The sequence below is a fragment of the Ailuropoda melanoleuca genome, chromosome 3 (assembly GCF_002007445.2).
Source record: "Ailuropoda melanoleuca isolate Jingjing chromosome 3, ASM200744v2, whole genome shotgun sequence".
Taxonomy (NCBI): domain Eukaryota; kingdom Metazoa; phylum Chordata; class Mammalia; order Carnivora; family Ursidae; genus Ailuropoda; species Ailuropoda melanoleuca.
Window position 1 is genome coordinate 13,460,562 of NC_048220.1, and position 13,661 is coordinate 13,474,222.

The following is a 13,661-nucleotide window of genomic DNA, read 5'->3' on the forward strand; positions in this document are numbered from 1 at the left end:
TTTGCTGACACATTGGTCCCCCCCCACCAAAAAAAGTGTTATGCAAATGTATGGAAGTTGTTCAATGATAGAAGGACAAATGTCTTTGTTCTCTATGTACAATGTTTCTTTTTCACGAGAACCATTCTGACCAGGAGCTCACTCCAACGGGGGGAATTAGGTTTCTCAGTAAACTCAGGGCTCTTTTGAGAATTTACTTGTCTAATAATGGTGCTTTGAAAGAAAATATAATTCCCATTCAAATTTCAACATCAGATGTACCGCTTTTAGGGATGATTTAAGTGTGATATAAAAATGGTGGGTTTTGAGATTCCCTCATTAGTCTTAACTTTAAAGAGATCATATATATATGTTGGCTGGAAGTAACCACATAGCTCTTTCATGGGCTGCTGCAAACTTTTGCACTCCTCCTCCCACCCTTTGTAATACTTCTTGATGTGGGAAGAGCAAAGTAAGCAGAAAATAAAATGTGCCTCTCTTTAGTTCCATATGCCTTACCGCCTCCAGGCCACCATTCTGCCTCATCTGTCTAGAATTTAAGGAATGAGACTTCTCTGGCTATATGCATTATCTCATCTAATCTTTTGAAGACACCATTAAGGAAGTTTCTATTTTTATGACCCTCATCTTCTAGACGAGGAAATGGAAAGGAAAGGGTAATCAGAAACTGCAAAGCCTGCAAGCTTTATCCCCACACTGTCATTTTAGAGATTTGTATTCACAGAATGTCCACCTACCACTCTGAAACGATGGGCTCCACTGCATACATCCTTCTTTCCCAAGACTATGAATTTTCATGGTATTAAACTTTTCATAAGAGTAAAACTATAGAAAACTGCTTATCAGAGATGATTTGTAGTTGTATTATTTAGGGTTAGGTTTGGCTGTCGGTGACAGAGATTCCCAAACAATGGTGGCTTCAACAAGATAGAGGGTTGTTTCTGTCTGATGTAAAAGCCAGAAGGCTGGCATCTCTGGGCTGGCACGGCAGATTCTGAGCCAGGGACTCATGCCCCCTCTTCTGCATTGCTCTCCCGGTCCCAAGTTTACTTCATGGTCCAAGATGTCTGTCAGGGTGCCAGCAATTATGTTTAAATTCCAGCCTGCAGAAGGAGAAAGTGGGGGAAGGGCATGTTTCATCCTTTTAAAGACATTTCCCAGAAGTCGTGCATGAAATTCTGTTGACATTAAATAATTCAGTATTAAATAAGACGGCCAGAATTTAGAACATGGCCACCCCTGGCTGTAAGTAAAGGAGGAAAAAGTCTCTTTATTCTGGGTTGCCATGATGCCTGCTGAAACACAATGCTTACTACTAGGGAACAATGGGGTTCAATGTTCATAGCAGCAATATCCATAATAGCTAAACTGTGGAAGGAGCCAAGATGCCCTTCAACAGACAAATGGGTAAAGAAGATGTGGTTCATATATACAATGGAATATTACTCAGTCATCAGAAAGGATGATTACCCACCATTTGCATCGACATGGACGGAACTGGAGGGGATTATGCTAAGTGAACTAAGTCAGGCAGAGAAAGTCAATTATCATATGGTTTCACTTATTTGTGGAATGTAAGAAATAGCATGGAGGACATTAGGAGAAGGAAGGGAAATTGAAAGGGGAGGAAATCAGAGGGGGAGACAAACCATGATAGACTATGGACTCTGGGAAACAAACTGAGGGTTTTGGAGGGGAGAGGGGTGGAGGGGTGGGTTAGCCTGGTGATGGGTATTAAGGAGGGCACATATTGCATGGAGCACTGGGTGTTGTAAGCAAGGAAACAATGAATCATGGAACACTACATCAAAAACCATAGATGTACTGTTTGGTGACCAACATAATAAAAAGAAACCAATGGGGTAAGCCTAGATTTGGGGGATCAAGCCACCCGGGGGAGGGTGCAGGAGGGTGGGAATTCCTTCATGTTGGGAAGACAACAGGGTGAACTGGGGACTTCACAGAGCTGGAGCGTGTATACCCATAGAGATCTAGACCATACATAGCCAGATCTTTTAGTTTTTTAAAGAGAAGCCAGCAATCTGGATTTTTATGTGAAATTCCTGATTTTTAAATATTGCCAGTTCATTAAAATGTAAAAAAAACCAGTGTGGGCCAAATAAAACCCATCTGTGTCAAGCCCACAGGCTGACAGTTTGCTTCCTTTGATCTAAAAGAATTGGCCTTGTTTCTTTTTTAGATTTATTTTCAATTTAACAGCAAATATTGAGAGAGTATGATGTGTAAGGTACCAGGTCAAGGGCAATGAAGGACAAAAAGATATAATCTTTCCTTGGAACAAGAAAGTCTCTGATATAGGAGACAGGCTTTATGACACGAATTGGAAAAAAAAAAAGACGTTGCAATAACTGGTTTTTAGTTTTGTTTTATTTTGTTTTCATTTCGGTCCACTTTCTTTACCTGACCTCCAACACCATCTTATTTCCCTGGGTCTTTCCTCCATGTTTAATGGTTTCCATTCCCATTTTAGCTCACCCAAGCAAATAACTTTGTCCCCAGAGTTCTGTATTCATAAATACATCTCCTGGAAATATCAAATATCCTCTTATTTTTGTTGCCAATATTCTCTATTTTCCAAAAAATTGCCTTAAGCTTTTCTTCACCTGCACCAGTCCTTGGAAAGCTAACCTTATAAACATGCATTTCTGAACTTGCCTTTGTCCTCCAAAGAATGTATTGATGGGACAAGAATTATCAATATGTAAGTGTCTATAGCATTCACTCTGCTCCTCCCAGAAGGAGAAAGTTGAAAGCCAAGGGTGAAGCCACCAAAGCCACTTAATCAATCCTCTTAGGAAAAGCATTGAGAGTGGAGCACAAGCTAGTCTCCCTCTGCCCTGGGGGACAGGAGACACCCAATCCCTCTGCGTCTCCTGGTGCTGTCCTAACTGGCAGACCAGAGTCAGAACTGGTTATAAAATTTGCAAGACCCATTGCAAAATGAAAATGCAGGACCCCTTGTTCAAAATTGCTAAGAATTTGCAAACAGTGACATCAAAGCATTCAGCTAAGAGTGGGGGCACTTCTGAGTGCAAGATGCAGTGTGACTGCACACGTCTCATGGCCGTGAAGTTGGCCATGAGCACGGCAGTGGCCAGGGAATGGGGCAGCACGTGGGTGGCAGGAAAATACCATCCAGAAACATAAGGGGAGGGGTTCTGCAGGGGTATTGTGGGGTGAGAGAGGCACAGGGACAGTTGGTAGTATGAGGGGAAAAATGAAGGGGAAGGGATAATGGGGTTTTGTTCATTTAAGTGTTAGGATCTGCATGTCTCCCTTTATTGTGTTCAAAGAAATTTAAAACAAAAGTTATTTTGAGAGAATGGTTTAGTCTCTAGGACTCTGGTGCCATTCAGAGACTGAGACACAGGGGGTTACAACTATATATTCATTGCATAGCTATTAGTCAAGTCACAGGTTAAGGGATCACTGACACTTTGAGTAATGGTAGCTTGTTTGCATTTATGATCTGTAAGAACACCATGCTTGACTGACCGACTTCCTTCCTTCCTCCAACAAATGTGAAGTCCTTCGTTATCTTTCAGTAAGGAGCTTAAATATTTTCACTGAACAATTGTTAAAGTTAAGCAACCAAAGGATTATTTGGTTAAGCAACCAAAGGATTATTTTTCTCAATATAATTGCAAAGAAGATAATGACGGATCTCATGTGGTTCCTAGCTGATACCCTCTATGTCACCTCACTCACGAGAAGTTATGTTCAGGGGTAAGGTCTCTCCAAAGTCTTATTGATCTGTTGGCCTCACTCTTCCACAGCCTTCCATCCATATCTGACTTCCATTTCTCTTTTCAATATGGTCCTACAGCCACAATTTCCATGCAAACAAATGTTCTTACAACATCGATTGGTTCCCAGAAAATTCCTTTGACCCCCTTGCCTTGAGTAATAGGTCACTTTTCTCCAAAAGTATAGCCCCATATTGGGTTCTATATATTACTTTTATGCTGCCACTTTTTAATGTCCCTGAAAAAAGTTCTCTTCTTTAGATACACAACACCTGCTATTGCTCCTTGTCGTCGGAAACCTCCTACTTCTGGACACCCCTCTCTTTTCTTTCTTTTTTTTTTTTTTAAAGATTTTACTTATTTATTCGAGAGACAGAGAGAAGGTGAGCAAGAGAGCACAAGTAGGGAGAGCAGCAGAGCGAGAGAGAGAAGCAGACTCCCCGCTGAGCAGGGAGCCCGATGCAGGGCTTGATCCCAGGACCCTGGGATCATGACCTGAGCCAAAGGCAACCGCTTAACCAACTGAGCCACCCAGGTGCCTCAAGGACACCCCTCTCTTTTGGGAGGCCTCAAAATCCTTCGCTGCCTTAGCCTTCTACCAATCTCATTCTAAGAATGTCTAACCTTGAATCAATCCCACCACCCACCTCTACTCCTACACTGCCAAAGCTAGACAGGAGAAAATAACACAAACGTTGGGATTATTGCCACCAGAAACATATGGTCTCCATCTCACTTAGGCTTCCAGTACTGTTTGCCAGTTCCTTATATGTCCCTGGTGAATGTTCTCTCCAGATATTCACAGATCTATTGAAAATACTCTACAATTTCCTCATGCCACCTGTGCTGATACTGACCTCTTTTCTCTTAGAAATTAACCTCTCTTTCCCCACACGGGAAAAAAATATTGCTGTTGGGTGTGGACTTTTTCCATTTCCTGCTCCTGTTGTATTTACAAATAAGTCTCTGCATATATCCACCCTGTGGTAGACTGATTGCATCAATGGCCCAAATTAATGGCTTCTCTTTTCCACACCCTTTGCCCTGCAACTCTGTAGTCCCCTCCCTTTGTGACCCTGGACTTGACTGTGGGACTTTTGTGAAGGCTTGAAAAAGTTCTTGTGCGTCTCCACCTTCTTTTTTTTTTTTTTTTTTTGGNTTTTTTGGAACCCTGCCGCAGCCTTGAAAAGAAGCCCAGTCTAGAAGGATCAGAGTACATGCAGCAGAGCTGAAATGTCCCAGTCAGGACCAGCCTTGTGCTGTCAGCCCCTCGTCAATTCCTCAGCCAAACACAGATACAATACAAACAACCTGTAAGACAAGATTTGCCAAATCCGGCCCAGTAAAACCACCTTGCTGACCTGCAGACTCATTAGAAATAATAAACGGGTTTGTTTTCATTGACATAGTTTTGAGTGGTTTGTTACGCACAATAGCTAATACAAACTGTCACCCCCCCTTCTCTGTTCTCAGAGAAGAACTATACCTTCTTTTCTTAAGGCAAATTCCTACTTCTTGCTGTTTATACCATTCCTGCCTGTACACTTTCAGATCTCTTCCTTTCTGATTGTATCTCTCTATATTTTCAACCTCTTGCTCTGCTCTCATTTCTTTCCCAAATATATAAACATGTAAATCTCTGTAAAATAAAACAGACATGATAAAAAAGAACCTGTGTCTTCAGCAAGTTACTGACCTATTCTGTCATTCCTTCTATTTATTTGTCTTGAAAGAATAGTCTATCCTTCTACAGTTGTCCAGGTTCTCCAGAGAAACAGAACCAACAGGATGTACTATATATATCTAGAGAGATTTATTTTAAGGAATTGGCTTACACAATTGTGAAGACTTGGTGAGTCCAAAACACACACACACACACACACACACACACACACACACACGTATGATGGGTAGACCAGCAGGCCTGGAGACCCAGGGAAAAGTTGCCGTTCAAGTCCAAAGACAGAAGACAGTCTGGTGGCAGAATTCCTTCTTGCTTAGGGGAGGTCAGTCTTTGTTCTATTAAGGCCTTCAACTGAGTGGATGAGGCCCACCCATATTATACAGGATAATCTGCTTTATTCAAAGCCTGCTGATTTAAATGTTAATTTTATCCCAGCTACATCTGGGAAAATCCAGAAAGATGTTAGACCAAATATCTGGGCACCCATGCTCTGGGCAAGTTGACACATAAAATTAACCATCACAACTTGCTATATCCATTTCTGTACTCAGTAAGGCTTCACCCTTTTCAGTTAACATCTTATTAATATACCCAAGGCATTTGATACAACCACACACACTTGGTCCATTTACTTCCTTTGTAACCCTCTCTCCTAGACTGCTTCCTGTCTCTCTGACTACTGCTCTTCTGTTTTCTTCATAGCACTTCTTCCTTTGCCCGCTTCTGAAATGATCCTTAGGGTTGTGCTGCCCAGACTGTCTGGATCCTTGCTGTGCGAGTTGCTTTTTTTATGTTATATCTTCTACTTAGCCCTCTTTTTTGAGTCACGTACGCATTTATTTATTCATTGAAAGTGTCTATATTTTATTGAGTACTAAACACTATGGCAGTTTATGGCAACCTCTAAAATGGCCCCCAAGATCCCTTCCTTCTGTTATTCACGCCCTTGTTTTGCTCCTTCCCTTAAGTGTGAACTTGAAATAAACAGAATACAGCAAAAGCAATGAAATGCCACTTCTGAGATTAGGTTATAAAAAGACTCTGGTTTCTGTCTTGCTCACCCTCCCTTGTCCTTTCTCAGTGCTTTCCCACTCTCTCTTTCCTAGAGTCCTTGCTCTGGGGGAAGGAGGCTGATAGATGGTATGGGAGGGCTTATGGGGGGCCTTTTGTGGCAGTGAATTCACACATCCAGTCGACAGCCAGTGAGAACTTGAGTCATGCCATCAGACACCCCAAGTGAGCTTGGAAAGAGATCCTCTTCCAGTTGGATGTTGAGTTGACTGCAGCTCTGGTAGTTACCTTTATTGCAGACTTGTGAGACACCCAGAGTCAGAGGCACTCAGCTAAGGTGCACTTGGACTTCTGACCCACAGAAATCGTGAGAAAATACATATTTGTGTTTTTAAGTTGTTACGTTTGGTGTAATTTGTTTCACAACAATAGATAACTAATACAGGGCTACCCAGGATCCAAAGTCAATTAAGAGATAACCCCTAAATGCAATAATCTTCCAGACTATCAGGGGTGATAGGAAAGAGGCCATGATCACAGTATAATATGATCAGTGTCATAGAATCGTACACTGCGGGATGCCTGGGTGGTGCAGTTGGTTACATGTCTGACTTGTGGTTTTGGCTCAGGTTGTGATCTCAGGGTTGTGAGATTGAGCCTCACATTGGGCTCCATGCTCAGCATGGAGTCCTGCTTGTGACTCTCTCTCCCTCTCCCTCTGCCCCTACTCCACCTTTAATAAATAAATAAATCAATAAATCTTTTTTCTTTTTTTTTTTTAAGAAACACAGCAAGTGATGGCAGAACACAGAGAATTTTAATTGTGCTTGATACTAAAGGATTTACTCAGCAGATTTTATTTTGTCACCGAATGAGGATGCTAAGTGGTGTGACATAAATGAAGAGAAAAAGTGATAGGACAGTTAAGAGAAAGTAAATTTTTAGAACCTCTACAACAGTTGAAGGATTTGACAAAGAAACAAATAATGGTATCCATGCAGTGTGGAGTTGGGATTGAAGATCATGGACTTCGGGACCTTCTGTCAAGGTTGGGTTTATGTATCAAATGGTCTTAGCAATACGGATATAAGACTAGAGAGGCTGGTGGTTGAATTTGGGATTTCAGAGAAGATTAAAGAGAAGAGCAAAAAAACCAATGAAGAGGAATAGCTGAGAAAAACAGACAATTTTTATAGTTCTGGCTCACAGAATTCAGGTTGAATAGGGAAAGAAAGACAATCAAAGCTGCTGAGAGTCTGTGGGAAATACAGCCAATTCTGACCTCCCACCAATCCCTAGGACTAAGGGAGTCTGTGCTATTTGGTTTAAGCCTGGGTCATGCCCTCCATTCTTGAGTTGGAGGAGACTTCCAGCAGAGTGTGGGAAAGGAATGGTTACCCAGAAGGAAATGCAGTTATGCTACCATGAAGAGTGAATGAATATTTTATAACGGAGACTGCTGGTTCCCTACCATAATTTCTATTTCTTCCAGAGTTTGAGAACCTCTAGTTTTTAGGGAGTGAAGTAACAACTGCCTTTCTTCATCTCCTGTAGCTAGGGATAGCCATGCAACTAATTTGCTGCTCGAAGGGATGTGGACAGAAGTGTGTGTACAACTTCTGGACTTGGCCCTTAAAGGGAAGGGGATAACATTCCGTTTCCCTCTTACTCCTCTTCTGCCAGCTGGAAAACGGTTGTGGTGGTGAGCCAACTTGGACCATGAGGAAGAGATTACATCCTAGGGAGGGTAGAACAACAGAAGGAACCTATAATCCCTGGATGATCTCACGGAGTTTCATGATCCTATATGAGGGACAATTAAGCTACATTTTTCAAGATGCTTTGTGAACCAGACTAACGCCATCTTGGACAGATCTGCCATGATGACCCCTCTGTGACCTGAAGCCTTCTTGAGCACAGCCCCACTGACACCCCCTTCAACACATTCTTTCTTTTTGTTTAACCACACCCTTAAGTATACCCTCAGGGCATAATGTCCCTGATCTGCTTTGGAGATAGGACTATGACACATACCTATTTTCAAACACTCTCCTCCTGGGTTATCCCCAGCACGTACTCCCCAGCCTCTAGCGCTATAAAAGCAGATTTTATGAGGAGTGGGGCTGTGGAGATCTACTCGTCTTGCTGCCATCGAAGACGCGCTTCTGTCTGTAAGTTCTCTTAATAAAAAAACCATCTCTTGTGAAGCTGGACTTGTCCGGCCTTTTTCTTTGGTCTTATTGCCCCTTCAGCCTTTGGGGATTGTTCTTAATATACCTTCCTTTCACAAAACAGCCACTTTTTTTTTTTTTTAAGATTTTATTTATTTGACAGAGAGACAGCCAGCAAGAGAGGGAACACAAGCAGGGGGAGTGGGAGAGGAAGAAGGAGGCTCCTAGCAGAGAAGCCTGATGTGGGGCTCGATCCCAGAATTCTGGGATCACACCCTGAGCCAAAGGCAGACGCTTAACAACTGCACCACCCATAAAACAGCCACTTTTAATGTGGTCCTCTGTCACTGGACAGAGAATTAGGTCCAAGTGGCTGGACCTATATGTCAAGTAATTCAGATATGCAGTACAAAAAATAGCTGGAAATAGAAATGACCATGGCAGAAACAGAAAATACTAAGCAATAAACAAAGGCACAGGCAAAAATTAGGAGTGGGGAGAAACATCATTTCAGTCCAGGCTGCGAGCTTTCAGGACAGGTCGAAGTGTCTGATCATTTACACACTCCAAACTGCTTGCAGGTTGGTGGGGTGCAGGCCAGGGAATATGCCTCAACAGCATGATTCTTCCAGACAGGAACACAGCAGTGGTCCTAGGTAAAGCAATGATGATTGGTAGCACGATAATGACAAATGATCTATGCATCATGCTGACCCAAGCAACTTTTGAACCTTAGTATACTTACTTAAATTAATCAGGGTTTGGGCTATTGCTTCTTGATAATCATCATAGAAATTCAGAAATTTAGGAGCAGAACAAATCCTAGCAGGTAGAAAAACCTGTTGCAATGCGGTTTAAAAAATACGTCGAGAGATGCTAAGTAAGTTTTGAGCATAGCCAGTAGAAGCCAGGCATAATTCCCAGGCCAGTGAAGGCCGAGAGTTTGTACTTAATTTGTAAAGAATCCCATTGAAGCTTTTTATTCCTCCAGCAAAATTATAACCTCAGGTTGCTATTTGCAATGCCCTTTTTTAATTTTCCATGAGCATACCTTGCATAGTACTTTTTAGCTTTCAGAATATTTTCACGTATTTTCTCATATGATCCTGAGAATAATCCTGTGCAATGAAGTGAGTGGAGGATTAATAACATTTCCATCTTGCAGCTAAGGAAATTGAAGCCGAAAGTCTTCAAGAGACCGTCCCAGGATGAAAGGCTAGTAATTGCGGGGAGGGAATTGAGTATCACGCTCTTAGCGATCATCCACTTATTCTCCTGTTATTTGCTCAGCCTTTCTCTTAATTTATGGAGGAAAAATATTGTGTGGCTCATGAGGAAATAGGAGCAAACCTCAGACAAATTATTCGGGTTATTTTTGTTATCTAGAGCTACACTGGCCAGTAGGTAGCCTCTAGCCATATGCGGCTATTTAAGTAAAATCTAAAACTCAGTCTTGCCCTCAGTCTGTGTATATAATCCAAGCCCTAAGACCGGTCCCCAAACTCTTCCACTTCCGAAAGCAGATTTGAAAAGTGGTTTTAAAACTGGTATGACGAGAAATCGTTTGGCCTAGACGTGCTACGAAGGTGAGGGTCATAAAAGCCCCAAAGCCTTCCACCCAAGTCAGGACTGCAAGTGGGCGGTCAAAGGCAACCGCGACCCAGACGCAGAGGTGGAAGGAGAGGCAAAGGGGCGGAGCGGAGCGCGGAGCGCTCGGGGCGGGCGCCGTCACGAGGCCGGGGGCGGGGCCACGAGAGGCGGGCCGGTGGGTTGGGGGGAGCGGGGCGGCAGGCGCGCCAGCACTGCCGTGCGTGCTCACGTGACAGGTCCGCGAGGCCCCGCTCGCGCAGTCGTCTGGACGAGCGAAGATGGCGGCCGAGAGGGAGCCTCCTCCGCTGGGGGACGCGAAGCCCACCGACTTTGAGGAGCTGGAGGACGGAGAGGACCTGTTCACCAGCACTGTGTCCACCCTAGAGGTGAGACCGCGTCGCCGTGGGTGTTGCGCTCCGCTCCTACCGCGCGTCTCATCTTTAGGTGCCTTTCCCCAGCCCGGACTTGTCCCTCCCCACCCCCCGGGTTTCCAGGGACCTGCTCGGGGCGACACCTGTGACGCGGGCCCCCACCTCAGGTACCTGTCAGTGGGCTGGAGCTTGGCTTGGACGGCTAGGCTTCCTCAGGAGACCAGCCCCGCGGGCCGGGGGCCGACCTGATTCTCTCTGGGGGGGCAGGGACCGGCCCGAGCATCTCAGCGCCCTTTCCCCGCTCAGCTGGCCTTCCCCGGTGTCACTTGCACCTCTTCTCCAGACCAGAGAACGGCTTGCCCTGAGTCTTAGTAAACCTCACCACCTTCCCGGCGACCTCCGCAGCCTCTTTGGAGAGGTGCTTGCTTTTCCCTTCCCAAGGGAGGGTGTGCCCCTGAAAGGAGAGAGCTGTGAACTGAGTGGTGAGTGGCCGTGGCTCTCCAAGGAGTGTGTAGATGCACTTTTCCCAGTCCAAGACCCTTCATGGACTGCTAGTTCCCCTTGAGGGAGGCGCCTCAGTATTCATTACTGTTAGTTAAATGCATTTAACCGGTTTTGTCGTCTTTAGTTCCTAGACTTTTTAAAGAATAAGAGTGTTCATAAAATATTAAGTTGAAGGGAGGGAGTGGTCCAGGAAAGTGCTGGTTGGTTGTTGGTGTTTTGTTTTTGTTTTTTTTTTTTAAGTTACCACGGAGAAGTAAAAACAGATCTTCACTCCCTTTTTCCTCTTTTCTCGCATGGTCAGCGATCTCTGAAGTTGAGTGTTCCTGTTTTTGTCAAAGGAAACACTGTTAACCGTATTGGCCTCCTAGGTCCATTTCGGGTTTGAATTCCTTTGCGTTCGGTGAGGGCGCCCACACCTCATATCCCAGTTGTTTGTGTGTATGTGTTATTAAAATGTATGCAAATTGCCCAGAAGATTGTTTACCTTGGGGTGTATTTCCTTATAAAGTGCTTTTAGTAAGCTTTTTTGGCTTTGCAACTAGACACCAAATCAATTGGAAATTACTGTAAAATACCCTTTATTTCAAATTCATTTACTGGGAACTTCCGGGAACCACTTTCCACACTGACCATACTCTGCATATTGTGTATACAGGTTCTCAGTCAAACCACCTCCCCTCAGATTATATTTTTCTTGGGGCTAGGGATAGTGCCTTGATCGTCTTTGTGTTCTTCCCAGTCTTGAACATTTCCATTTAGAAAACCTTTGCTGGATTCATTGTCAAACCAGCATCTCCTAAAAATTGGTAAAAATTGTCTTGCATAACAGATTAACCTTTTGGTTTTAGTATCTTTTCAGCCCTTTATACGTACTGTATAACTGTCTTAAAAAATGTAACTAGAGTTAGTGTCTATGCAGGATTCTATGACCTGTATTTCCTTGAGGGCTACAAAGGTTTTCCACCAGCTAGGATCAAAACAAACTATTGACCTAGTATAAACTTGAATACTGTGAACACTAAGCATCCTGTTTAATGGAGGTTTTTAAGAGTTGAGTAAAAGGAACTATAATCTGTATTTCCTATTTGGTTGGGACTTTTTAGTAGGGTATTTGACTTTTTTTCAATAAAAATCTACAGTAGTTTTGAATACGAATAAATTTATCTTGGTTAGTGCACTGTGAAAGTTGTAAATAAAGTTGGTTTTGATTGTTTACGTAACCCCCACCCTTTTTTAATAGATTCATTCAGGTTATTAATTTCAAGGTAGTATAACTGAGATTTGTAAATTACAATCTTTTTGCTTTCCAAACTGTTACAGGAAGGATATATAGCAGTGTTTTTTAGTATACCAAAAGTGCTCTGAAGGAATGTTCTTTTCAGTAACTCCACCTTTCAAAAGTGCTTCTCAAACCTTACTGTGTAGGAGAAACCAGGGGATTCTTGTTTGAAATGCAGATGCCTTCGTCTCACTGGAATCTGCATGTGAAATAAATGGTCTAGATCAGTGCTTTTCAAACTTGATACATAAGTCACCTAGGGATCTTGTTAAATTGCAAATTATGATTCTGTAGGGCTGGGATAAGTCCATTATGCATTTTTTAAAAAGATTTTGTTTATTTATTTGACAGAGATAGAGACAGCCAGTGAGAGAGGGAACACAAGCAGGGGGAGTGGGAGAGGAAGAAGCAGGCTCCTAGCGGAGGAGTCTGATGTGGGGCCCGATCCCATAACGCCGGGATCATGGCTCAGGGATCATGCCCTGAGCCGAAGGCAGATGCTTAACCGCTGTGCCACCCAGGCGCCCCTATTATGCATTTTTAACAAACTCCTTGTGACTTTGCTTCTGGTCCATAGACATTATAATAATGAGTTGCTAAGCCCCAGATGATTCTGATGCAGATCATCTGCTTTGAATAGTTACTACCTAAGCTGCAATTGGAAGACATGTCAATTAAAGAAAAAGTAAGTCATAGTTTAAAAAATTATATTATTTATGTAGAAGCTTTTTCCTTTGAGGGCATTTGGAGGGAAAAATATCAATTGAAATCCATATAGGTGAAAATAAAATTATAGACATTTTCAGTGTCATCATTGTTACACTTGTAATGACCATACAACTTAGCGTATGAATATATTTTTAACACAGCGTTAGACTCCTTTCCTTTCAAAATTAAAGAGCAGTCATATAAAGTCAAATTCAGTAAATGAAGCATATTTAAAACTTCTAGTGTTTGTTTCTGTTGTGACTATGAAACAAGAAATTGGTAGCAGCTGGCATAGGCAGGGAATGGAATTAAAAGGAGAAAGAATCTAGTGAAAACTTGTTCTTTTCGGTACCTGAGAGACAAGGCTTTAAATTGTTCAGGAATACTGCTTTTTCCTTAAATGATACAACCCTAAGCTTAAAAGGTGCTTGCCTTAAAACAGTACAGAGTAATAAGACAACACCTTGAAAAAATAATAAAGGGGTGCCTGGGTGGCTCAGTTGGTGAAGCATCTTCCTTTGGCTCAGGTCATGATCCCAGGGTCTTGGGATTCAGCCCCGCCTAGGGCTCCCTGCT

General features: G+C 43.0%; 1 protein-coding gene across 2 annotated transcripts in view; it reads left to right on the forward strand.

Annotated features, from left to right (window-relative positions):
* The first annotated feature begins 10,437 nt into the window (after nt 1-10,437).
* Nucleotides 10,438-13,661, forward strand: part of SNX2 (sorting nexin 2) — a 49,999-nt gene continuing 46,775 nt past the window's right edge. Inside the window, exon 1 of one of the 2 annotated variants that reach the window (XM_011232884.3) lies at nt 10,438-10,609. In XM_011232884.3, the coding sequence (XP_011231186.1) occupies nt 10,502-10,609 (108 nt within the window). In that variant the 5' untranslated portion in view covers nt 10,438-10,501. The remainder of the gene's footprint in view (nt 10,610-13,661) is intronic. The other variant, XM_002925658.4, reaches the window with a different exon arrangement.